This window comes from Molothrus aeneus, chromosome 3 (genome assembly GCF_037042795.1).
Source record: "Molothrus aeneus isolate 106 chromosome 3, BPBGC_Maene_1.0, whole genome shotgun sequence".
Classification (NCBI taxonomy): Eukaryota; Metazoa; Chordata; class Aves; order Passeriformes; family Icteridae; genus Molothrus; species Molothrus aeneus.
In genome coordinates this window covers 53,790,651-53,818,331 of record NC_089648.1, presented here as the reverse complement: position 1 = coordinate 53,818,331, position 27,681 = coordinate 53,790,651, and the positions used below count along the sequence as shown (strand labels likewise).

The 27,681-nt window shown below is 39.5% G+C and overlaps 1 protein-coding gene across 2 annotated transcripts in view; it reads right to left on the bottom strand.

The window, feature by feature from the left end:
- Positions 1-1,700: 1,700 nt before the first annotated feature.
- IPCEF1 (interaction protein for cytohesin exchange factors 1) overlaps positions 1,701-27,681 on the bottom strand; it is a 39,151-nt gene continuing 13,170 nt past the window's right edge. For both annotated transcript variants that reach the window (XM_066546950.1, XM_066546949.1), the window contains exons 6-9: positions 25,443-25,531; positions 19,806-20,172; positions 11,715-11,908; positions 1,701-7,832 (exon numbers count right to left, since the gene is read on the bottom strand). In XM_066546950.1, the coding sequence (XP_066403047.1) occupies positions 7,632-7,832; positions 11,715-11,908; positions 19,806-20,172; positions 25,443-25,531 (851 nt within the window). In that variant the 3' untranslated portion in view covers positions 1,701-7,631. The remainder of the gene's footprint in view (positions 7,833-11,714; positions 11,909-19,805; positions 20,173-25,442; positions 25,532-27,681) is intronic.

Here is a 27,681-nt window from a genome sequence, read left to right as displayed (position 1 = left end):
GTGCAGAAGAGGGGAAGGCAAAACCCCAAAACCTTGTACTGGGGATAAGGAAGCCAAAAAATCATGATCCTGCGGCAAACCCTCTTATTTTTGTTTCCACTCTTCCACACGAACCTGTGATTTCCCTCCTTGCTTGTCGTGCTGCCAGCAGCCAGCAGGCTGTGCTGAGGGATCAGTTTTCTCCGTCAGGAACACGCTGAGAGCCTCTCGCAGAAGTTTTCTCACCCGCGGTACAAGAACTTGTTTGTCTTCCCAAGACTGAGAGCACTTTGCCAAGAAGTGGAAAGGGGAAAGATACAGTTTCCCCACCAAAATAACAGAGCAGTTTGTCACTGTGCACTGTATGTCATGTACTGCCAAGGCTTCTGTTAGACAATTTGAAACATCCCCCAATGATAACGAGGATATTTCTTGAGAAGAGGAAGAAATACAGGAACTTTCTCACTGACAGTAGGCACTTTCTTCCAGCAATAAGAAAAAGCCACAATAATAAGAAGAATGGTGACTGAGCCTTTCCAAAATAAGCAGTGATGAAATAGGGTCAGATGCAGGGATGGAGCCTTTGCCCTCTGTGTTGCCAGTGATCATGCTCACCCCAAGCTCACAGGAAGCAAGCCAAAAAAAACCCAACAAGGTTTTTTTAATCAGACAAAAGACAAATGTCCAAATCATAATGAGCAACTCAATGATACCTTTATAAAACGTTGGAACAGCTGATGTTTTGTACCACCACAAGAGGGTGTAAAGCAAAAGCAAGAGCCAAACAAGAGGCAGCCCAAGGCAGTGAGGTGAGGTGTTACAGCAGGCATAAGGGTAGACAGATGGTGCCCCAGTGCCTTTCCTGTGAACGTTCCCACAGCAAGCATGCCAGGAAGGATCCTAAAGAGAGGTATCATTGATGCTTTTTTGTAGAGTTTTGTTTTCAGGCCCAGACACCAAATGTTTGGCTGTGCATTAGGCACTGAGAGCAAGAGCACAGGCTGAGATCACATGAAAACTGTTTCCTCAGGTTGTCTTCATGACTCCCTGTCTAGCAGGGGAAAAAAAAGAAATCATTGCTTGTTAGAAGAGAAGGTATAACTTTGTGGGAACATGAGCCAAGCTAATGCTTTACTTCTGAAAGGAAGGAGTCCCTTTCTTCCTTCCCACTTACACAGCTCTTCTTCCTTCTGCTTCTGCCTACAGAATCCAGCTGCATCCCTTCTGAGGACTCTGTCAGGCACTGACCCTCTCCATGAGGCAATTTCAGTTATCATCACTGCAGATGAATATCCAGCTCGCTGTGTCTGTTCCCTGCTGCCTGACTTGGCTGAGCTGACAGAGGTGGCAAATGATGAGCTGATTAGCCCAAGGCAAGCAGTGGGAGCATGTAGGAGGTTGGGGGAAGAGAGGGGACAGAGACAGGGACATTCTTTTTTCAGCTGAGCCCTTATGACAAGTTCATTTCCTAGGAAACACACTTTCACCATACTGCTACCTGGCTGGCCTCTCCAGCTAAACTGAAAGCCTTTTGACAAAAATACCTATCTTCTTTTAATTGAAGCAGGCTGCTCTGTGAGCTTAAAAATAATCTAGCAATGTTCCATACCTGTCAGAAGAGACTGATCTTCCTGAAGGGTGCCTACAATAACCAATTAAGAGTTAGAGTTAAGTAATTTAAAAGCAGTTTCAAATACCACATTGCAAACTAGTAGAAGGCATTCCTTAGTCAAACCATTCATTGACTCTTCCTGGTTTCAGATTATACAACTTAATAATAATATTAGTCCCACAGGGAAATTGCTTGCTTAAAGAACCAGCAAAAAATTTATTTCTTTTTATAGAAGTAAACTGAAAAATCTGCAGTGAAAATAAGCAGAAAAAAAAAAGGCTGAGCAAAATATTCTCTCATTTCAGTGTTCAATTGACAAGTGCAAACATAAGGCTCTCATTCTGCAAGATGTGTGTATCATTCCATGAAAATCAATTCACACGTGTAGGCAACAAGCAGTAAAAAGGCAGCGCTGAGTGCCAACATTGTGCTGTGAGTTTTAAACTAGTGAAGAAAAGAAAAAAAAGACTCAGCAGATAAAATACTGAATTTGGATCCCTTGTACTTTTGTCGTGCTGCAGGCCCTGCTGCTGCCTGATAGAAGTCCTTGTAAATCTTCTTCTGTGCATGACTTTTCCTCTATACACTCTCTACACAGAGCACAGTGGGACGGTCACATCCATTCCTCCTTTGGGCCAGCCCTCAGCACTGAAATCTTGGCACAAGAGCACTGCTGTTTGCATGCAGTGGTTATGCAGTGAAAATGGCTTTTCACCAGGTGAGCTATTTTGGTAAACACTCATAAATAAGGTGACTTACATTAATCTCTGCTAGACTACTGCTAGTTTTAATTCATGTGGGAGTGGGAGATGTGCTTTCATATCCTCTATTTATTTTTAGTTGGGAGAAGATTAAACTGCCATAAGCAGCTTCAAAAGTCAGAGTAATTTGGGCAGGTCCTAAGGCATCTAGGACACAGGGAGTGGTTCCTAAGCTATGGCATGAGGACACAAACTATTTGCCCTATAGAAAAACCATTCACCTACATCTTCAAAATGGACCTCATGTGGACCAGATGGGGTGCATAAGCTTCAGACACTGGTAGCTACAATGCTCTCCCAAAGAAATGGATTTTACAGGCTGAGTGTTACAGGCTGAGTCATCTAAAGTCAACCATTTCCAGATCATACATCAAGGTTGTTGAGCTATCAATGAATTACATGCATATTCCATATTTAACTTGCTGCCATCTTATAAACCACTCCCTTTGGATTTTTATCAGGAGGAAATAAATTAGGAAAATATTCATTTTTCCAGAGTAGACAAGTCTTGGAACTTCTCCCACAGCAAATTTCAAGGAATGTAGTACTCTTTTCAACACCTTACAATTTTTTTCAGTGTTGAAATGCTTAGCTTTTGGCAAGCTCAGCTCCTACTACCCTATGCAGAGATGTGAATTTCAGCATGATCTTAGCTCCAAGATTTTTTCTGTTCTATTTTCCTTTTTTCACTTCAAATTTTGTTTCAGTTCAGAATGAATGCAGTTTTTAAAAATATAATAATATTGCCGTTTGAAGCAAATGAAAATGGGATAAATCTTCAAGCATCAAGGAAATTCTCACTGACATCTTAAAATGTCTGCTGCTTTGAATGCCCCACAGAAAACAGGAAATTCCACTTTGGCTCCACTACTGCAAGAAAACCACTTTGGCTTCCTGTTAGCAGAAAGCCATGTCTCATATAAGTGGAGTAAACTCAGGCCCTCACTTGGGTACAATTGGTTACAATTGGCTACTTTTGTATGACTAAACAAGCAAAAGAGTAAAAAAAAGGCCAAAGCCCAAAACCCAATCTCAGTACATGGAGTTCCTCCCATAAAAGTATGCTTTCATGGGTTCCTTTGCTATTTGAAAAATTTAAAAATACAGGTTTTCATATTAAATCTGTAATAGACATGTAAGCTTACAAGCTTACACAATAGGTGTAACACATCCATTATTTTTTCAAGTTAGAAATAATTTTAAATTCTGAATTTCCACTGAGTTTTAAATCAAATACCATGTTTTTTCTTCCCCTCCCTCCTTGGCTGTCCCACACCAGCCTTTTCTCTCAATATGATGGTATCCTCCAAAATTCAAATTATTTGCAAAAAAGAGAAACAGCGCATTATTTGTTCCTGCTTATTCCTGGTATCAGTTAGGGTATAGTTAATTTCTGCTTCAGTGACTGTTACAGTGCTGTGTTTTGGATTCAGAATGGGAATGGTATTGACAACACACTGGTGTTTTGGTTTTTGCTAAGCCGTGTTTTATCCTAAGTCAAGGATATTTTTCCTTGTTTCGTGCTCTGCCAGTGAGGAAATGCACAAAAAACCAAACCGGCAGGGAGCATAGCTGGGACAGGGGACTCAAACTGACCAAAGGGATATTCCACATTGCAGAACATCATGCCAGGTAAATAAACCAGGGTCAGCTACCCGGGAGGAGGGCGTGATCTGGGTTTGGGAAGAAGGGTCTGGCAGGTCAGTGGGTGGTGAGCAATTGCATTGTACATCACTTGCTTGGGTTTCTTTCCTTTTTTAATCATTATTATTATTTACCATTACTGTTGTATTTTATTTTATTTTAAATTATAAAACCATTCTTGTCTCGGCCTACAATTTTTACTTCAATTCTGCTCCCCATTACACAGGGATGGGGAAGGAAAAAAGAGGGGGGACTGAGCAAGCAACTGCATGGTGTTTCATCTCCAGCTGCACTTAAAACCATGTCAAGGTGAAACCCTAGTATTGATTGAATCATCAGAGCTAGATGTAAAAATATTCAAAATCCCCACACGGAATCCCTTCCATCATAGGAAAGGAAACGTGATCTCATCTCATTCTGGTATCTCATGAGATGTACATCACCAGAACGGAGAGATTTGATTTCCAGAAAAGCTGCAGAAACAGTTGAAATTAGGTATTGTTACCAGGAATTTCAAAATCTCCATTGCTGGACTTTCTGCACCAACTGGCTTTACTGACAGAAGAAAAATTGTGCATGTGCACGTATCCAGACACATATACCTTCTCTCAAAAAAGTGTATAAAACATGTCCCTTGAGGCAGATGGTTAAAAACTCCTTGACATTCACACTAGGGATGCACAGCTCCCTGTGCTGTGAGTCAATAGTGCAGGTCTTCCAAATCCAGACCAAGAAATACCAGTTACTCCAAGCATCAATGAGCAGAGCACAGACTTGTCCAGATTTGTCCTGTTGAGGCAGCTCCCCGCTGTAGCTGTCAGCTTGTGCGTAATTCTGTCTCTGATTATAGCTTTCACGCTGCTGGGCAGCCCCTTGTGATAAACCCAGGCAAAAACTGTCACAGTAATTAGCAATGCCAGAAAATTAATCCTGTTTCACTGCAATTTTCACTTTGCATTTTCCACGCTTTCCATTATTTTGAGTCTAAGTAGTAGCTGAAGGGAGTGGAGTTAGATTTCCTGCAGTCGAAAATCCATAAATTTGCTTTCCTGAACAAAGAAATTTGTTAAAGTTATAACTGGGATTGAAGTAACCTCATTCAAGAATTTTCTGTTCTTTTCTAAGCGGTGATGGAGCCCATGCTTAGTAGGTCTCCAAAACCTCAATGGTTCAACAATAAGTATCTACTGACCATCTAAAAGAGACTAATTTAAAAGCAATTTCAGGCTATGTAATCTGTCAAAACCAACAGTGCAGTTTGGGCAGTCCAAGGGCATCTCTTTGTCTCTAGATTTGGGAAAGCTGTTTTGTCTATGTTTACACAAGTGCAGCGTGAAAAGAGCCAACACAGCATGTACAGGCCACATAGGTTTTTCTTTGTATCCAGCAAATCTACTTCAGCAAATGGAGTTGACTCGGACTTTGCTCAGAACTGCAAGGCACTGACTCGTCTGGCCCAGCTCAACAGGCCACTTAAGCATGTGCTTCTTTTCAGCATCTGAGTGAAGATGATTTTTAAGGAAAACAGTGTTTACGTGCTTTGTTTTGTGAAAAACTCACATGTGTGATAGAACATGCAATTTGTCCTCCAATATTTATCAGTTACTTAGCACCAGGTAGTTAAAAATTAAATGGCAAGCAGATTAATCCATACACTCCTAATTTTCAGGGTGCTCTCAGCAGATAAGTGACAGCATTTCAATGGGAATGGTGGAAGAATTATTAAAAAAACCCAAAAAACAAAAAGAAGCACAAAAAAGCAACGTAAAACTGGGCTCCATTTTTAGGATGCAATTACTCCAAACCAAATTGCACCAGGTATTTAGCTTGCTTAACTTCTAGTTAGAATTAGTGAAGTGATGAAGTCACCATTCATATGATGATTTCCTGAAAAGAATAGCTTTTTAACCATCCAGGGTTTTGTGTCTGCTTCCCCATTTAGTAATTTTCATCTATTTCCTTGCCTCTGTTTTAAAAGAAAAGCTGCTGAGTATTAAAAATGCAATATCAACATTCAAACAAATCACTACACAGGTGGAAAAGACTTCATGTGTTCCCACTAACACCATTATCTTTTGTTTTGTCTATCAAGCTATGATAAAACATAAAAAGTATAGAGAGGTGAATATGGCTGCATCTCTATAGTGTATTTTGCTTTAAAAGATAAACTGTATTGAAAACTAATGACAAAGAATATCTTCATGAAATAGCAACAGAAGTGCAGATTGTCACAGTTCCTGTAGTGACATTAATTTGGGAATGGTGGACTAATCCTTGCTTTTCAAAATTCAGCACTCTGCAAAATTCCTTATACTGCAGAAGAGAGGAAGGCAAAAGCCCAAAACCTTGTACTGAGGATAATGAAGCCAAAAAGTCATGATCCTGCAGCAAAACCTCTTATTTTTTCCCCCAAAGGGAAGTCTTGAAACTCTCTAGAAAAATTCTTTCAGGCCCTAAGTTGTACAGATTTTCTTCATCTAAAACTCAAAGCTAGAAAAGCAAAAGAAACAGTCACAGCATATGCCTCAGGGTAGTCTCAGCTGCAGAGCCATTACTGTGATCTATAATGGAACACAACAAAAAGAGGCATTTCAAGTCAATCTGTAAGCACTCACAGCTGGGTGGGCTTGGTCCACATGTGCCTATTTATATTAGGAAATTCAGCATATATAAATATATAAATAAAACATCTTTACAGTACATAGTCACATTCATATAAGTCTTAAAATTACATATATTTACAAAAATATTTGCAGCTTTGTTTTACACTGCCAGGTCCACATTAGGAGTTGAGTCATTTAGCTTCTGGCTTGTGAATATGATCACCTTCCTTAAGTTGGACTCTGGGATGAACTTGTACCTTATATACTTCCAGTTGTCAAAAAAAGAAAGGAGAACATAATTCTTCCAAGGAATTCTGCCAAGTCCATAAGAAAAGTTGAATCTTGTCTCACTGAAGAGTAAATTACATGTTAGCAAAAACTTAGAGACCTCTTCTTCTTGTAGAAAGACAGTACCTTCTTGGTCTGGACCATAAATAAATTTGAAACTCATAAAACATCAGGCAGAGCCCAAACTGGGTGCCTGGCAGCTGTCAACAGTATCAACTCATGAGTAATTACTCTTCCATTTGTCTCCTTTAAACTGGTTGAGTGGTGAAAATAAATGGGTACAGACATGAAAGCTAATACATTGGGTTACCGTAGAGGGTAAAAAGGTAGAGTAGGCTACATCCTGTTGGGATCAGTTTAGCTTCAATTCAAGGTAAGGTGTATAGTTAAAACAATCCCAAGGATCTCATATTTATACAGTACATATTACATAGTTCTGTGTCCTCCAGAAGCTGGACACTTGTAATTTTCTTCTCCAAAAACTGAAAAAATTTTCTTTGCTGCTTTGTTAAATAGTCTTCTTACGTATGCAGGCCACATTCAGGCGTGATTTTTGGGCAACTTGGGCAAGTTTGGGGAACTTGCCCATTTGACATTAAATGAGCTCTGCAAGAGCATTAAAACTTTGGAGACTGGGTTGTTTTCCTTTTAAGCACACTTGCGAAAAACAAACCTCAAGATACAGCAGCATAAATTGCTTGTATGTGAAGACCCGTGCAGAAAAATCTTGCCATGTGCCATTGATCAAATAGCACTTTCAGTGACTGGCTGTGGAGCCATTTCTTGCTCTTCACTATTCTCTGCGGACGTGTCCTGGACCTCCTGCTGCTGATAAATATCTTGGACCAGCATGATGTTTGTGCTCCTCCACTCTCTGTACTTCACCGCTGTCAACTTTGGGTCCTCTAGCAACTGATTAATTGTGGCCAGGTCATGTTCCTTACACTAGGAAGAGAACAAGTGGTTATTTCCACAGAAAATGTCAAGACAATTGTCCCTAACAAAAACACTCTGGGAATGTTAGACTCATGTCACAAGGAGATGGCAAATTACCCATTCTCCTGGCAGCTTGTTCCCATTTTTAGAGTGTAGGTCATCAAAGTTATGTCTACAGTAAAAATTCTTCCCAGTTAAAGGCAAGTTATGATTGCATCTAGATTTTTTTATAGGCTTTTTAACAAAACTTGATGAGAGAAGATTCATGTGAAAATTGCACATTGTTACTCTCTCTCTCAACAAGACAGTACTTGCATGAAACAAGACACAACAGCATTTATTTCTGTAATTCACAGCAGTTCTAACTTTCTCAAAAACACTTATTCCATGTAATAAACATCTCTTCTCTGGGAGCTGGACTGACCATAATTTTGGATATAATTTGTGCACTGGCAGTAGAGTGGCTACAGTACCTGTGTCTGCCATCTACCACCAGCTACTGCCAATAAATCTGTATCTACTTTTAGGCAAGAGCAGCTCAGACCATGTATTGCAAGCACCCTGGTTCACTTGTAAGGTGCGGGCAGTGACTGATGCAGGGACATTGAGACTGTGTATGTCACAGAACTACAGAATGGTTGAGCTTGGAAGGGACCTCTGGGAGTCATTTGGTCCAAAACCCTTCCTCAAACAGAGCCACCTACTGCAGGCTGCCTAGGACTGTGTGCAGATGACTCTTGAGTATCTCAAGATGGAGACTCAACAGCTTCCCTGGACAATCTGTGCTTGGTCTCCTTCACAGCGTTTCTTGCTACCCAGGGGAAACCTGTGTTTCAGTTTGAACCCTCACTTCTGGTCCTGTCACTTGCCACCACTAAAAATAGCCTGGCTCTGTCTTCATTGCACCTTCCTTTCACACACTGATGTTCTTTGATGTCCTCATGTTGTAGCATAACAAACCACTTCACTTTTCCAGCCCATATTGCCTATCCAGGGGCCATAGGATAGAGAGCAGGTATAATGTCACTATACAACACAAAACAACACAAGTACACACACTGTTGCTCTCAAGGTGAAGAAAAGCGAAGTTTATTATCTGACTTTAATATTTATAGTTTTCTAAAAGTGACAGTGGATTGGAGGATAAAAGTGCTACCTCTCCAAGTACACTGGACAAACCAACAGTCTATCAAATTTCTCTTCCTCCATAAAAGAATGCAAAACAATGAGTTATTTACAGAAAGTGTATGAGAAAGTTCATTACAAGAATGTAAACATCAGAAGGCTTAGAAAATCTTAAAAAATCAGGGTGACAGTATAATTTATTAACGGAGGCACCATGCTGCACTAACAAAACTTGGCTATTTCTGCTGGGCTCCCTCGCTCCAGTCTGTGTGTGAAAGCAATGGAATAGCTCTAACCATCTTCTCCTGCTACCACCCATTCATCATACCCAAGAACACCCTGTGTTGGTGGCTGCCTTGAAAACACCTTGAAAGTACTCCCACACACTGATTTCACCTTCTGATAGCAGCCATCAGCTGTTTCTATATCCATATCCCACTACTTATCTAATGAACCTTCAACTGCGCCAATTCCTGTCACGTCTTAGCTGCTTTTTAAACCCAAAAGCTCTTTCAAATGTATTTTACACATCTCCTACCCTCAAGACCCAGTGACAGCCCTTTTAAGAAGACTTCTGGTACTGATGCAGGGATATGTGCAGTTAGTTTAAGAGAAGAAGAGAGGAGACAGGGAGGTGGAAGGAAGAGGAGTATTTCTATTGGACAAACTTGGCAGCAAAAAGTCATGCCATGGAGTTTCTCCTGTAACACTAAAACTATCTCCCACATTCACTAAGACTGTGATGCATTTGCACATAGCTTCCCTCTCTTACAAAGTATTCAAAGCATGTTTTGTTAATGATATATTGTGGCAGCAACATTAATCTGTTGTTAAATATGTGGAGTCAAAAGTCTAAAATTAAAATTGCATTGAGACTTGCATAAATCACTTCTCGAACTAATAGGGTTTTAATTAAAGCAGAGTACATATGGATCTAAAAAATCTTGATTTTTAAATTTCCAGTAGATAATTTCCAATTATCTTATGTCTTATATTATACATTAAGAAAATTGACTTTAAAGGCACATAATTTCACTGATGTAATTAATATGGCACTTTCCCACTGCAGGCACTTGACTTTCAGACAGGCTAACTTAAATACTGCTGTGTAGAGAACTCTGTTTGTGTCTATGGGAAAGTGTCTGTGCTTTTTTATTTGTCTTGTCAATACTCCAGGTTCTTAGTTTGAAGAAAGAAAAAGAAAAAAAAAAAACAAAAAACAAAAAACAAAAAAAAAAAAAAAAAAAAAACAAAAAAAAACAAAAAACAAAAAACAAAAAAAAACCCCCAACAAATACCCAAAGAGATCAACACATTTTATATGTTATAAATACTCCAAAACTTATTTTTCCATATTAAATACAAGTGTTAGACAAGCCTAAGTTAATCACAACTTATATAATACTCCCATGCTAAATCAATGCACCATTGTCCTCCTTGGTCATGTCTGACAATAAGGCTTCCATTCAGCTCCATGTTAATGAAAGTGACTGTCCCACAAAATACAACTCCACTTTGCGCCAACTGGTTCTTAGGTTTATTAGTGAGGGTCCTGTCAGGGAAAACTTTTTGGAATGTTTCTCCATGTATCTTCCTATCCTAGGAAGTAGACATACTTTTTAAACCAACTTTCTGCAATGTGGGGGGCTCACTTTACTGCTGATGCAAAGGAATACTTCTGTAGTCACTGCCACATCTCTGAAAACTCTTTGATACTAAGGAGAGACTTCACCAGGTCTCATACAGAGCCAAGAAGTATGCCTCTCTTCCCAATTCCTTTTACTTTTCAGGAATTTCAATACGGGCTAAGGTGCCAAACCCAAGTCTTCCATTGCAACTAATAATCAAACCAATGATTGTGCTGGCAGGATAAGTTTTTAGAATCATAGAACTGCTAAGGTTGGAAAAGACCTCTAAGATCATCAAGTCCAACCATTTTACATGCATTTCTCCAGCTTACAGTGCCTGAAGCCAAATACATCCATTTGAAACAAGATACTCAATTCCTGCTTCTAATGCATACGAAAAGAAACAAGTGAAGCCCCAAGTCTGCATTTATTCTGTCTTCTCCTTACAATATAAATGCTATGGTTAAGCTTTTTGTTTCCCTCAGCACCACTCAGAAGCAGGTTTTGAAATCCCATGACACTTGATGCTGGCAAGTAAACTGCTTCATAAATTCCCACATTCCAGACCGATTTACCAGCCCTTTCATGGAACGTCTCCTGAACCCCTGTACCCCTCCAGTTTGTGATATATTTCCAACATAAAAGCAGGATGCTTTCGTTATTAGAAATATTTTAGTTACAGGAGGTCTTTACAATAGCTTTGGCACATCCTGTACATTCTCTGATAATCACATAAGGAAAACTTTTTTTGGCTCAGGGTCATTTTCGTGTTCTTTATCATCAATGTACTTTGTCTGCTCTTCCTTTTTTAAGGCTCCCCTGTTTAGTGCATTTAGCTGAGCTAGCAAGTTTTCCAGTTAACTAAGAGTTTTCTTTATTAAATTTTCCAAATGGGCTGGAACTTCTGTAAGAGGAGTCCCTCCTGAGCTATTGCCTCTGCTTCCAGTTCAAGCTGAACAACATAACGCAGATCAGTGTTCACAATGAAGCAGAAAAAAAGAATTCAAAAACTTAACAAAATTCTCTGGGGCTTACAGTAAATACATAATTACAGTTTGGCTGAAGTCTGTACTGCTTCTTTTTCAGCCAAACTGGTTTTTTCTCTCAAGCTTTTCCTTGGCAAGATCTGCAAACTTACCTTTAATGTACTGTTCAGCATTCGAATTTTGTGGAGTTTCTCATTAATGGAGGGGTTTTTGCTGCGCTTGATAAATGACTTCCTAAGCTCCTTCTTAGTTGACAGTCGACGATCACCAATGGGAGACAGGCTTGCTTGCTCCAATGACTTGTAAAGTCGCTCCATCTCATCATCATCATCACACTTTTCCTGGTCTGCAAAGAAAAGAATAAATTGGGTATGAGAACGTGAAAGTATCAGCAGATAACAGAAATGTTATGTTCAGCTATTAGGAAGGCTCTTAACCAACTCAAAAAATAATTGTATTAGAGTTAAAACTAAGGACAATTAGGGTAATTTCTAGGGTAATGATGCCTATGAAAAAGACATACTTCCAAACTCACATGTTGTTAAGAATCAGGTAATGATCCAAACAGATGTGAGCTTGTATGTCCACTAGCAGAGTGTTGCTTTAATGCTCTGAATATATCACAGATTTTGAACAACTGTCAGTAGCCCTATGTTTGAATGAAACTCTGATAGCATCTACACCCATTCATCCCACCCTGCATGCTACACACAGCGAATTATACTTCTACCTGACAACTCTCAGGGTAAATTCTCTTTGGTGTGCTGATTCATCACCAGGTTTTGGTAATTATTGAAAACAGAGTTTCAAACAAATGAGCAATTAAAAGAAACATAGAAACATTTCAGGGTCTCCAAGAGAAGGTCCCTAGAAAACAGATTAAAGCAAGAACCCTTGGGGAATCCAATATCTTGCCCCTGAGTTTCACAGATTGCAGCAGAAAATTTGCTTATAAAGCCTCACAACAAAGTCTTGATTATCTCCACCTTAATTATTCTGTTGGCTCCCAAGTTGCAGGACCATCTTCCAAGACAGAGAGTACACAAAAGGAAAAGCAAGTAAACAGCTGAGAATAGCATAAAATAAGATGAAAATTTAAGCAAATGCATTTCTCAGAATAAAACAACTTAAAAATGAACAGACGGAAATGAAAAAATGTGCCGGGCATATGTAGGGGCGCTTTAGCAGAAGGACATTTTTAGCAACAGACTGCGCAACTCACTTCTTGTCCTTTAGTCCAAACAACTTCAGTGATCTCTAAAGGAAAATCTTACAGCTATTGCTGTTTTCAGGGTGCTAATGAATCCCTCAAGATCCACTTTGGATAACACTTGGTTTTATGTCACTGGGGGTAGTGGTGTTGGTTCTTCTCTACTGCAGTCCTTCCTATTCCCATTGAACTGGCTGTGCACTTTTTTTTTTAAAGTTAAACATTTACTTTTCTAAATCATCTGCAGTCAGAAAATATATTCACAACAAAAGGAAAAAGTCCTTCTGCTCAGTCATGCTGCTGCGAAAAGAATTCTGCAATATGTCAGCATGCTAAGGAGGCTGCTTCTTATCTTGTCAATGTTTTATAAAGTACAGCATCCTCCTACATCCCTGTTCTTTCTAAATATTTAGGTTACAAGAAAGGTTTATGATATACTGCAAATATTTGCCTTCACTGTGTTTCTGGTCTATTCTTCACTACTGTGTGATAATAAAAAGCCTACTGTAACTTGACTAAAACTAAATATAACTTCCAACATTGGTACATTGCTGGGGGAGGAAAAGGAGAACTGTTGTATATTTAACAAGCTGCAGGAAACAGAAAAAAAAACCAGGAGTGTAAGGCATAATACACGGCAATAGTATTTCCTGAAAGCTGTTGGCACATGCCATGAGGCTTGCAATAACTAGTTTCCTGTCTGCTTTCTTGGGATGAAGCAGCTGTTTGTTTCATTAGCCAGCTTCTGCACAGGACTGGCTCAACTCTGCTGTAGACATCACCCATCAGGACTGTGCACAGTAATACTTTGAGAGATAAATTGATTTTTATCAGCTATCCAAGAAAGACTGTGTAAGAAGGGAAACAATTTATTTCAATCCTGCTCAGCAGCTCTTAGATAAAGTCAACCCACAGGGGACTTAAGGTCCCTGCTCCAGACACCTTTTGAGGCTAACTCATGAACTTCCTCAGTATCCTCAGAGGGTTACAAAGCAGCAAACCTGAGAAAACACCCTAACTGAACACTCTTCTTTCATTCTAAATAATCTGATATCTTCCATGCACTTGTGGGAAACTGTAAGGAGTACAGTAACATTCAGCACAGGAAAAGATAGAGCCAAAGTGAGAAAAGCACAGGAGAAGTCTTGCACATGATGCACTTGCCCAGAAAAGTGTACTCAGCTCCTGCAGACTTTCAAGACTTCTACCTGAAACTCTTTTCCTATTTGTTATTCTTCCACCATTCCCATCCTCCAAGGGATCAGGGTCAGGTAATTTCAAAGGGAAAGGAATGTGTCAGATTCTTCATATCAGGTGGATAAAGGACTAAATGGAATTTCAGCAAACTGCTGAAAAACAAAGGTGAGTGGCACTTACAGGTTGTGTAGAACCAGGTATGAGTTACACAGCACTTTTGTCACCATCTCTGATTAATTTCAACTACTGCTATAAAATAAGAGAGTATCCTAATATTGTGCATTTGGTAGAACACTGTTGCTGTTGACAAATGATATGTCTGCCAACAAACCCCTATAAACTGAGGCCAGACTATCTGTTACCTATCTGGAATTTTACCTTCAGCATCCCGAGTACCCCTGAGCCAAGCTCAGAAAGAAAAAGCCCACATTTTGCAGGCTTGAAGCTGCCATTGAATGCATTAGATTGATGCTGTAAATTTGAAAGGGAGGGAGGTAATAGAGGAACTGATTTAGGGGAACTAAAACACAGTTCTGAGGCTTGACGCCATTTATCTGGAATTTCCTCCTAATAGGAGGTATCACATACGGGAACAAATTCCCAGAGGCTCAACATGCCTATTCTTCACCTCCTCGATTTTCAGCTTCAGCTCTCCTGTCAGCCAACTTGCCAGAGGCTGGAGACATTAAGATTTTGAGACTCCCCATCTTGGAGCATCAGTACAGAAGCCTGTCTGAAATCTCAACTTTAATGCTCTTTAGGTCTCCTTAAGTGAAATTATCCAGAACTTTCAAAAAGCAGCTGTGAAAAATAATGTTGATCGTTTCCCAGTAGTAAAGATCAAGAAATAGGAAATGTTTGGCAAAAAGAGCATTTTGCATTGAAAACCACCTCCAACAGAACATATCTGACTAAATTTATCTGAAATGTAAATATTTGTTCTCCCATTCTGTAACTGAGATCTCACAGACCCCCAGTTGTGTATTAATTCCAGGAGTAAAAAATCTCTGCTTCTTCCTCCTGTTCTTGCTACTCTTATGAGCATCTTGTAGCTTTGCCAGCACCTCTGTTTCTGATTCTACTAGAATTTTTTATGCCAGTCGAGAGAACACATAAACCCAAAGCTGAAAAGAGCAGAGGGGAAAAAAGTCACTGATGATTTTGCCCTTACCTACTTATCCACCCCCTAGCTCTTCTCCACAGTGGTACTAGACTTTTCAATGGTAATATGAAGTCACCTCAGGGAAATCCCATTTCCCACATAATTATGGAACAGAAAATACAGAAGAAATTTCAATTAGGTGAGCATAATTTAAGCAAACTCCTCACTGGCAAATGCAGAACTAAGGGAGGAAAGACTGGAAGAAAATAAGAGGAACACTATGTTACCACAATTAGACGCTGTTGTCTGACAGTATAGTGGACTTAATAGTGAGGGGTGGAACTTTAATAAACTGAACTGGAAACAACATAAATAAGTATCTCTTTTTCAGAGGGTTCAGAAAACCATAGCACCATAGTTTTCACTGTGATTTCTAAGGCTTTTTTGGTAAGAAACAAAATAATAATTCAAGTTGTTTCTCTACATAGCTGTTCTCACCATAAGCACATTTCTTGTCTAGTCTCAGCCACGATCCAGCTATTTTCTATAACTTTTGCAGAAGGAACAAAGGGGCCAGAGCACACCAGAGGATCTGTTCTGACTATTACTGGCACAGGCAGACTCCAGAGAGGAAGAGGATGTCAGTCATGAGAACAAAAGGAATTGAATGAATCCAGCTCCTATTTAACCAACTCATTCCCATAAAACCAACCCAGATAAAATCCAAGAGGTATTTGAAAAGCTGTCCAGGTTTGAAAATATCAGCACACACCAGATCTTCCACAGTTACTGTGAGCTAAGGTAAAATAAACCAGGAGTGGTAAAATAGGAATGCCTTGCCAAGGTACATTAACTTGTACCGATCATGAAAACCTCAGAAAATGCAGGGAAGAAGGATCTTACTGCTATAGTAGTAGATCCCTAAATAAATAGGGATTTTCCTATCTTCTTATTCCTATTTTCTTATATGACCTCTTAGTTCCTGTGGCTTCCTTTAGCTGTTGTGGTTTTTGATCATAATGGGTCATACACTTTTTCTTCCAGTGGTTGCCAGAAGAAATACAAAGGATGAAGAGTGTGTCTAGCCATCCTGGAGAGGCCAAGGCCAGCTCCTGGATACAGTGCACGTAGTCAGACAGCTGCTTGTATTCTCAGCTGTTTCTTGTTTACCTTTCAGTTGCTTTGCATCACAGGAAGCTTAGAATCCTTTGACACTCTGCATGTAGCAAGCTGCATCACCAAAGTCTTAAATATTTCCAAAAAGTAAATGGATGCATAATGTTGGTCTCCTTTCAAAAGAGAAAACTGATAAACTCCCCTTCTTTGTTCCACTCTCTGGTGTGTAACATCTCCCCAGTATCTGGTGCAGAGAATAAATGCTGGCAATGTTCATAATGCCCTAAGAGTGGTTGGAAAGATTGTTTAAAATATCAAATGTGGCTCCTTGCACCAGACACTCACAGTTGCTTAGCAGAGTTCATTAAATAATTTCTGTAGAAAAAATAATCCATCATCATTTAGGTTGAATCTGTAGCTTTTCTTATGGAGATTCATTCAATTATTCCTGGAAAATGTTTCTTCCATTGTTTAACTCATCACTAAGGTTTCTTCACTGTTTTTGTACTTTTTCATGATAAGCTCTTCCCACAAAATGACAGCTACTCTTTCTTCCTTTTAGGTACCAACTTTTCTCACATTGGTCTCCATTTCTAGACTTTGCCCAGTAAAAGTGCTCTTCAGTTCTAGAAAATTTTTACCTCAACTCTAGGCTCTTATCAGCTACAACCAAAAATTCAGCTTGTGGCTTTACCTTGAAGAATGTGGCCAGAAAACAGTGTGTTTTTATCCTCAGGGTGTTTTTATCCTCACCAGGAGAAAGAGAGAGACACATCAGTAGGTTCTGTGGGGGACTGGGATCAAAGACTATGTAAGAATATAGCTGTGCTGATGATATCAGGGAATATGTGCTTTCAGGACAAATGTGGACAAAAGACAAACTTGCCCCCTCCTGGATGCAGTCTCATGACTCTGAAACATGTCACAAACAGACTATTCAGAAGCACTGTAAAGCAAATAATGCCCACTGCACTGATGTATGCCTTCTTGTTTTGCATCAGATAACAAGGGTGTTCTTACCATTATTGCAAATCAGGAGAATTTGCAGCTAGATTTTACCCAACAACTTGAATTCATCTCACAGTATTTATGCATGTGCTTTTCAACTAGCTGGAGAGGGAAATTATTGGGGGATGAGCCACAGACCCAGAATTGCATCCTTTTTGATAACTTTCATTTGGAACTGAAATGTTATTCTACATTAATCCTTCTTTTCTTACTTCATGCTCAAATTGAAGTTGCTTTATCTCCTTGCAAAATATTTCCTTAATGTTTTCAGTGACCATTGCAGGGAAAGGGCCCACACAGCAGCACTCTCCACACCCAGCCAGTAGTCTGCAGACTGATAAAGGACAGACCTGTGTCAGGTGTACGTTTGCTTGGTCAGCAATGGGTTGTGACACAGACAAGAACTAGTGAGGTGATGCAGTTTCCATAGTGACTGTCTTGGTGAAATGATCTATATCTGGAATTCTGTCAGTGACCACCACTGTGGTTCGGGTGGAAGTGTTCTGTGCTCTGCCATCAGGGCTGCCCATCAGCTAAGCAGTGAGAAACAGAAGAATTCATTTCCCCAGGAATAATCTTACCAAAATTAAACCATCTTGCACACTGCAGGAGCATACCAAAATATGCCTTGATTTACATTTTAATCCCATTTAAGTGGTTGGTATGATTGAGCCTATGATCAAACTATACTTTAAGTGATTATTAATGTGTCATGCACATTCTCTGACATCCATAAAAGTATTTGTCACCCTTACATTACAATGGAAAACAATAACCTACACATTATTGCAGGATTTCTGACAATATCAGAGAAATACATTCTAAGCAAAAGTTTAGATTTCTGAAGAGCAACCACTGAATCTTTGTCAACAGGATCTATAAGCCACTATGCCATTTATGACCTACATTCCAACAATCCACTTGAATATTCCTAATGATGTTTTCCAAAGACATTACTTTATCAAATTTAACTCAGAAGGTAAAATTATAGAAAACAATATATTTAATATGTCTGTGATTTTTTCATTAGGGATTCCATTTCTGCCAGCTCCAGCCTTTCACAACTTACAAAGCCAAAATTAGGGGAATTAGATTCCACAGTAACTCAAAGCACTGTTTTCCAATACATAGAAACAGCACATATGCTCTTTCTGTATTTTAATTCTTTCTGCTCTTCATTGCTGCAGAATTTTCTAGCAGAGAAGCCTACAAAATGGATACGGTAGGTGAGCATAAAACACTGAGTAAATTTTTACTTTTGATGAAAACTTTACTTTTCCTGATCTCCTTTTCTTTTCTATTTTTTGGTGTAAAATCAGGAAAGGTATGACTACACAAAGGGGTGCCAGCTTTCTAAGTGTCGATATTTGTAAAACATAGAGGCACTAACTGACAAGGTAACTAATGTGCCTCATCGTATCATCTTTCAGTATCAAGTTCACCGACAGAGAAATGCCCTGATTTCCCAACAACTCCAGTGTTGTTTCTTTCCACCACTGCATTACTTTCAGCCTAAGCTCTTAGATGCACCTTTCTTTTGCATTGTGCTGAGACAACCCTTCTCTTTCAGCAACCAAGTAGCCACTTCAAATCTTTACAAGGATTTGGAATCATGGGAGGAGCTGAGGCATAGGAATGTTGTTGTTCCCTTATGTATTACCCCTCTACTCAGAACTGTACGCCAGGAACAGCTCTTAGGCTTCAACTGCTTTTAATTCAGAAAGAAGCTTTGCTCAGAAGGCAGGAGATATTTCCTCGCTACACAGGAGAGTTATGAACAGTAACAATAACCAAATTCTGGAACCATGCCACCTTTTTCAATTAGCAGTACATTTCAGTAGGAGGATACTGTGCATACACCTATTTGCTTAAACAAAATCCAGTCTTAATAGACTTTCTGATTCAGGATTTCAATTGTTTTCTCTTGATTACAATGAAGCTTAATGTAGCAAATAGAGAGTATGTACTTTGAGTAAATGCAACAGCACAGATTTGTGAAATTGGACTGACTTAACCCTATGTTCACGAATCCCTACATATTACAGTTTTGTTACAGTGTCCATTCTGTGACACACTTTGTTAACATTTTTATTCAATCCTAACTAATAAAAGATATAAAGATATAAACACTGAAATAAAGGATGTTAATAAAATTAGGTCTTTGCTAAATTTGTACACAGAGGTTACGGTCTAACATATAGATAAAATTTGAGAAAAGTTGTAAAGGTACCTACAAACCAGATACCAGGTTATATATTTAATGTGCAATAATTTAAATGTTATAAATGATGTGCCACTGGAAAACTCTCCAGTGAAGAATATAGAGAAAGGAAGGGGTACTGTTAATAAAATTATGTCTATTCTAAATTTATACACAGAGGTTATGGTCTAACATATAGATACAATTTGAGAAAAGTCCCAAAGGTACCTACAAACCAGATACTAGGTTATATATTTAATGTGCAATAGTTTAAATGTTATAAATGATGTGCCACTGGAAAACTCTTCAGTGAGGAATATAGAGGAAGGAAGAGGGAAGGAAGTTAAGGAAACCTGGAACTCTTCTATTGTATAGCTCTGCAGCAAAAATCTCCTCTCTCATTAGCTCACCTCTGGCTGGTGATCGCTGTCCTGCTGCATCTGGCACAGCTAGACAATGTGTATCTGCACTTAAGTAAGAGGTTTGGGATCCACCATTGGGTTGGGAAAGCTGGACTTCTTGGCTTTCTGCTGCATCTCCACAGACCACTTGTGGTGCCTCATCAGAATGGATCTGTATGCAGAATGTTAAAGGCTGATCACCCTCTTCTGTGGCAGAGCTGCTCACCAGGTCAAGCCAGGACTGCCTCTCAGAATAAACCACTTTGGATGTCAAGGAAGACGATGATTCTTGGGAATTGAAAGTGCTTTCAGGAGAGGAGAGAGAGCAAGATGCTTCACTTGACAGAGTTGAGGTGAATGATGACTTCTGCTGATCCTGCTTTCCAGAAACAAAAGAAAAAAAGAGAAAAAAGAAAAAATATTTACAAATTACTCCTCTTTCTAGGTTCTACATGATGTATAGATATGCAGTTGAAATGCTGAATGACCAAAAATTAATGTACTGATTACTTATTCATCCAAACAAACCAGTGGTGTGGCAATCAATCCCCTACAGAGCAGTAACTTCAGAAACCAAGCCACCAGGAAGCCAAAGGCAGAAGAGGTATGAACCTGACAATGCCTAGAAACAAAGACCAAGGAAAACTGTTATGCTGAATGCAGCCTTCTGTGGTAGGTCTCACACTCACCTTCTTTCTTTAATTTGTCTTCACTTTATTGGCCTAATCAAAAGTGAAGAAGAAAAACTCCAAATTAGCCATTGAACATGAAGCACTCAACAGTTCCACCAATGCAATAACCAGGGATAGACAGAAGGGGTCCCAAGCACTGAAGTACAGTAAAGTATTTTTCATATTTAGTCCATTCAAGGGGTAATCATTCACCAGAGCAAGAAGGCTTAGCAGAAACTATCAGAAATTGTGATGAGATCATCATGATATGAAAGCCAGATTTGCTACTGCAGAAATTTACTCCTTCTGCATATCATCTCCTACTGGCCAATGCCAGCATTGGAATACCAGACTTGATGGACCACAAGTTTCTGTCCTCAATATTTATGTAAAACAGATCTGTGTAAGGATTAAAACAGATGATAACTAGACTGAAAATATTGAAACTTACTGAGAAGGTGTTGCTACAGAAACCTGGAAAAGCTGAAAACACAGTAAAGGGACTAGCCTGGAATACCTAAGTAAACCAGAAATAAGTTTTATTCAAATAAACCAAGCCAAGAGTAACAATTTTTTTATTATGATTTTTAAACTCTGCAATTCAGTGTTGTATACTGTAATGTATACTACTTCCTTCTCATACTAAAACCAGCAAAGCCTTCCTGTGCTTCTAATACAGCTGCATCATGTAACAAGGAGTCAATTCAGAGGATGAGGAGGACCTATATCAGACTATGGGCACTATTTGTTTATAGCAGCTTCTTCACTTTTGTAAATTTTTGAAGCCATTCATAATATCATAGAATTGTCAAGGTTGGAAGAGACTCTCAAGTTCATCCAGTCCGGCCAAGCACCCAGCACTTCCACTGCAACCCCTAAACCACATCATCCAGCACTGGATTCGGATCCCTCTTGAACACTTCCAGGGATGGTGACTTCACCACCTGCCTGGGTAACCTATTCCAATCCCTGACCAACCTAATGGTGAAAAATATTTGTCTTATATCTAACCAGAATCTGCCCTGTCCCAACTTAAGGCCACTTCCTCCAGTGCTGTCACTGTAGGCATGGCCCCCACCTGGCTACAACCTCCCTTCAGGAAATTGTAGAGGGCAATGAGGTCTCCCCCTCTTCTTGAGACTGAACAAACCCAGCTCCCTCAGCCATTCCTCATAAGGCATGTTTTCTGATCCTTTCATGATTCCTATAGGACCATGCCAAACACTGCAGGACCCAGACATTTATATTCCCCTGTGAAAAGCACAGCACTGTGTTTCAGGTGTGTTTTTGTTTCTAAAATAGAAACCTTCACATATGCATCCTCAAGCAAAGGATGAAGAGATGCTGTATTAAACTAGGAGTACTAAAAATGCCCTTGGGAACACAGGTGATACGAAGCATTTCATCTAAGAGCTCCTACCACAAAGACAAATTGTTGAAGCGTTTATATAGTCAAGCAGAACAACCCAACAGTAAGAGCTCTTGCCCACATGTTGCAGATGGTCTAATTTCAGTTGTTCAAAGCTGGAAAAGGAAGATATTAGATCTCACCTCTATTTTTCTGGCATTTGTCTATACAAAAAAGGAAAAACTGTTATTGAAATGAAGGCCGTGCCTCACTGAGGGGAATATGTTTTTATTTTCATTGTATGTTAATTAAAAAATATGAGTGAGAATAAATATGACTGCCAGAAGGCATTTCTTTTTGTCTGCATATGTGTTGTGTTTTGTTTTTCCTTTGGCATGACAAATGTTTACCTAACTTATTTGAGTGACTCCTCTGGAAGTTTTGCAATCATCCATATAATAAATTTCCATTTGGGGATGTTTTAAAAAGCAGATCATAAGGATTTCACTGGAGGTTAATGAGTCTCTAGATATTTTTTAGAGACAAATTATGACCATGAAACTCTTCAACTGCATTTTTGGCTGCTGCTGCAATCTATTGTCTTAGCGTATCTGCTGATTTTTTAACTGTGTATGCATTCACACTTGGACAACGCAGGTGGTCAGTTTAACTTTTGTCCTACAGATGTTATAATTTACTTGTTCCTCACTTACATTTTTCCTCCCCAGTACCCAAACTCATGCATACACATGGAACTTCATGATCACTACTTTTTTCTTCTGCAAATTTCAAAATGGTTTGAGCCAGCAGAGAATAGAACAGTAAGTACAAACTTGGCTCTAGAAGTAAAGCAAAATTTTTGCTGCTCTAAAATGTAACAGAGCCTACACCTGGGTTTCTATTAGTTTCCAGAATAATAGTTTTTGGTTTGGAGTTGATGTCAAGAAGTTTGGAGGCCTTTCTGCTTAAAATAATAAAAAGACATTAACTCCAGGCAATGCCTGTGGCATTCTTGACACTGAGCTGAGTTGACAGGATAAGTGTCACTTCCAGTAGCAATCTGAGAAAATTGAAGTAGGCCAAGTGCTGCACCCATAGAATATGAACCCAAATCCACCACAGTTTTGAGACTTCACAGCTTGGTTCAAGAACTCTGCAATAAATAAACTGGCAGAGAGCTGTGTTTAACCAGCCCTCCCTGAGACAACCACAGGCTGTAAACCTCAAATTGAGTTTTTAGTGGAAGCTGAGCTTTTCCAATCCTTCCAGTCTTTTTCTTGTTTCAGCCCTTGCCCAGAAGTGAAAGGGCAATTAAATATTGTATTTAAAAGAAGACTCTAACTTGCAGTCAAACAGAGCTGTTCCTACTCACTATGTAAGCAAGCTGAGCACGGGGCAGACCCACAGCAAATGGAGTGGCCAAATGGGTGAAAAGATGACTCCTTTGTCCACAAGGAAAGGGATTTTAAGAGATAGGAAGAATTGGGAAACCAGCTGACAAAGGCAAAGGCTGAAGGGAAGATTCCCTTTAAGGGAAAGCTTGAGAAAGCAGGATCCCTCAGCATCTGCACCACTGCCTTCCTCCCACATGTTCCCTGCCAAAATGTGGAGGCCAGCACCCCAGAGGAGCATATGGGAAGGAGAAAACCGGAGATGGCCTCTGCAGCAACAGACCAACAGGCAGCAGGAAACCAGAAAAACAGAAAACTAAAACCAGCACCTGTTTAAAACTCATCATCTGGAAAAACGCAGGCACTCACTCAGAGGCAAGCAAATGGAAAACACATCTACATCTCCTGAGGCAAGCCACTGAGGTATAAAATTCAGGATGCTCCATTAACTGACCCTCAGCCATGAATAACTGTGGGAGACATATTGCCAAAGCTCTTCTCTCCTCTGATATTTATAGGCACTCAGTCACATTTCACTTCCAGCTAATACAGGCAATAAAGAACCATGTTCCACAGCAGTGAACGCCTCACACCCCCGCGTGCCAGGAGGATTGTTCTGGTGATAAACGTCACACGTTTTGGGATGAGGAAGTGAAGGCTGACTTATCTGACTGAAAATGAGGGGGGTGAGTGGGTGACAGTGTGACATGTGCTCCCAGCTTTATGTGAGCTAATTAGAGATTGCCAGACAGGCAGCTCTGTCCACAACATCTCCTTTTATTAATGCCGGTGATTGCACAGGCTTCTCTAGCTCATCTGTATATTTCTGATTTGCTCCTGCTTTGCTGCTCCTGTGCCCACCACAGCTACTGGGTGTCATTTCAGCGTGCCACAGAGGAACTTGTACCTCAACAGCAGACACTTCCATTCCACGAGATGCCATGAGAATATTTAGTACTAAGTATACTACTGCAACACCTCTCAGTGTTAACTTTCAGGTAGGGAAGGGAAAGGCTTGAATCAGGATTCCTTATTACCAACCCAAACCAGATGACTCTTTTCTAAACACAAAATTAAGTAAATTTGACTTTCCATTTTAATGGGAAAAATTTAAAAAATTAAAAATGAAGTGACAAAAGACTCTCACAAGGCTGCTCTATAGCTTCCAAAGCATGATATGAACAATCTGTTTACTCCAAAATTGGAGCCCCAATGCCTGTTCCTAGCTCCAGGAAAACTTACTGGTTAAAAACATCAAAGGATTGCTTCTGCTACTTGCAACAGCTCTTCCTGACTTCTACTACAAATTAAACTTTTCTTTTAAAGGCTGAAAAGAGAGGAAAACATCCCACCCTAAACCTACTAGTGAAGCTACCTGCCATAGGAAATTAACAACTTTTCTTTCTTTACTTAAAAAAAAAATGGAAAAACTTTTTAAAAATCTGAAGATTTTTTTAAAAATCCATTTAAATCACATCTAAGGACAATGAGATCACTGGGAAAAACAATTATATAGAAACAAGATTAATAGGGCAAGAAGTAGATAATAATTAGGCAAGCCAATTTGATTAGACTCATGAGGATTCATAGTGCTTATTTTAATTTATGAAATGAAGGAATATTCTGGGACAATATGCTACATAGATTTTGGAAGAATGCCTATTATCTTTTTTCATAGCCTATTTTTCAGAGGTAGAAGAAAAAAACCAGATTTTTATCTCTGTGTGAAGAGGCCTCTTTTCCTTCACTTCACTGCCACAAAAGCAGCTTCAAATTCAGCAGTCTTAAAAACAGCCCACTGAAATAAATAAATAAATACACAGCTGTTAGATATGCTACCAAGGTCACAAAAAGAGAGAGGTTTCAGGATGGATTTTTAAAAAAGAGAGAACAGTATGAAAAAACAGCTTATAGCAGTGTGTTAAAAATCTTCTAAAGAAAAAACAGAGTTTGTTTATGAGGTAGAATGACCTTCCTTTCTCCAGCAAGATAAATAGCAAGGAGCTGATCTTTTACAGCTCAAATCTCCATGTGGTGCAGGATGTGCCAGCTGTGAGCTTTGCCACGGGGTGGGCAGTCTGCGCATGAAGGTTTCACAGGAACATGGACATTTGACTGGAAATGCATGGACATTTCCAGCCAAAGTTTTAGGTTATTCCTAGAGGTCCACCACCTCAGGAGGTTTTTTTTTCAACCTGCTTGCAACAAGAAACAAGGTAATAACTGGAACACTTACCGAAGGAGGAGGTGGGGTCTGGACTGTGTAGGGTGGAGGTGGCGTGTCTGTTATTTCTGGGTCGTCATGCTCACTTTCACTGTAGCATTCTGAGGGTAGACATGGAAAATGAGCAAAAATAAAGAGTTAGACCAACATATTAATCTTTGCAGCACTGTGGCAACCAAAGATCACCAAGTAGGGTGTTCTGGATTTAGGACTACACTTTAACAAGTCAGTCTCCTAATCTGCTTGTAGTTATGCTGGAGAGCTGTTGCAAGTAGCAGAGGCAATCCCTTAATTCTGTAACCAGTAAGTTTTCCTGAAGCTAGCAACAGGCACTGGGGCTTTGGCTGCAATTTTGGAATAAAAAGATTGTACATATAATGCTTTGGAAACTATAGAGCAGCCTTGTGAGAGTCTTGTGTCACACACGGTGTCTCATATAGACACACCATACAGCATGGCAGTACATATGAAGAAGTAATACCAAAAGTAAACACAGTACTCTAGGAGTACTCTAGGAATACCCTACTTGTCTTTTTCTATTTTTTTTTTTTTGTAACAAACTCGTAGGAGTTTGAACTCATGGACATGTGGCAGAGGCAGTCATCCTGTTATTTCTTTCAACTATCTGTGCAGCAGGTGAAAACATTTTCCACAAATTTGTTTAAAGGTGGATTGAAGAAGTGATAATCATTGATAAAATGATAAAAGACACAGAACAAGGGAGGCAGAATGTTGCTGGTTCTTATCCCCAGGACCTGGCAATAGTAAACATTGGACAAGATCCCCACTGAGCTGGGGACATGGGAGTTTGCAAAGACAAAGACAAAGTCAGAGCCTGATGAGGACAACTTGAGTGCCAGACAAGAGCTGCCCCTGTGGTGTCCATGGGATCCAGGGCTGCCCTTTGCTGGCCACAAGCACTCAGCAGCCTGTGCTGTCCAAGAGCTTCTGTCCAGCTCTGCCCCAAAGAGCAGGGGTTGCTTATGTCCAGCTCTGATTCCTCATCAGAGCTCGACTTCAGGAGCTCACACCACTAGAAAGCAGTTTGTTAGCATGGTCTCTGGACAGTCACCTGGAATTATTTCATCTAAAATTAACTCATTTAATAACCACATGCTTTATTTTTCTGCATGTGATTGTGGGGGGAGGGTGGGTGTTAACAAGCACAGAGTGAGGGGAATAAAATTATAAGAGAGAAGAATTTTGTGCATGAGAGAGAATTTTCTAACATGTTAACAAAGAGAAACTTAAAGGAGTTCATTATTTTTTCTCCCTGTACTCTTTGCAGAATTGTAGGGTTTTGAATAGCATAGATGCTGTTCTGTTTACTGGAAATATATGCTGGCACATCTAAGCATAAAGAACTGAAACTGGCTGCAATAAGGCCTATACTGAATTCTAAGACTCTACTAATGCCTTTTTGAGTAACTCAGTAACAAGCTATGCTTTCTACAGCTCCCATTTTAGGCACACAGAAGAACTGAAAAAGAGTCAACAGCTGTTTCTGATACTCTAACAGAGTATCAGAAACAGGGGGCCTGTGTTAAAATGCACAGAAAGTATCTGAATACACAAGAAATGCCATAAAAAGAGCAAATATTCTGAAGAATTGTGTGATACAGAGAAGAGGAACTGGTCAGCAGGAACAGAAGTGACTGTGGGTAGTGACAGTGTTTTTATGAAACATAGCAATGTTTCTGTAAGGGTGTGTCCACCCAGGCACCAGTGGGTGCTGCACCCACACTGAAGGCAGCGGCTGGAGCACCTGTGACAAAACATGCATGAAAAGAAATGAGGTGTTTGACACTGGAATCAGAAGGCCTTTTCCTGAGGGGAAAACAGGTGACTATCCTTAAAAGCTGAAGAAATATTTGCTATATTATGCTATTGCAAAGTTATTAGATAACCTGTTGCAGAGATTATTGAGTGGATTTTTTTTTATCTTTTGGACATTTTTTTAAAATATTAAAATTGGTGGAATAACTCCTTTTTTATTGCTTCATAATTCTTGATTCAACCAATACAACCAGTATCATGTTTTATTGAGGTTTAAAAAAATTGGTTTGTTGTAAAAAAATTTGGCCGTTCCCACTTTCCATTGAACGATTCCCTTCATGAAAAGATGGACAATATATTTGCAGACTTCATCCCTGAGTACAAGTATCTTGCAGTTCTTGCTACACAACCTAATATTCAATATAGCTCTTTATCCTAAAGTGTTTTGATAAAGGTGGCTTCAAACAGGATACAG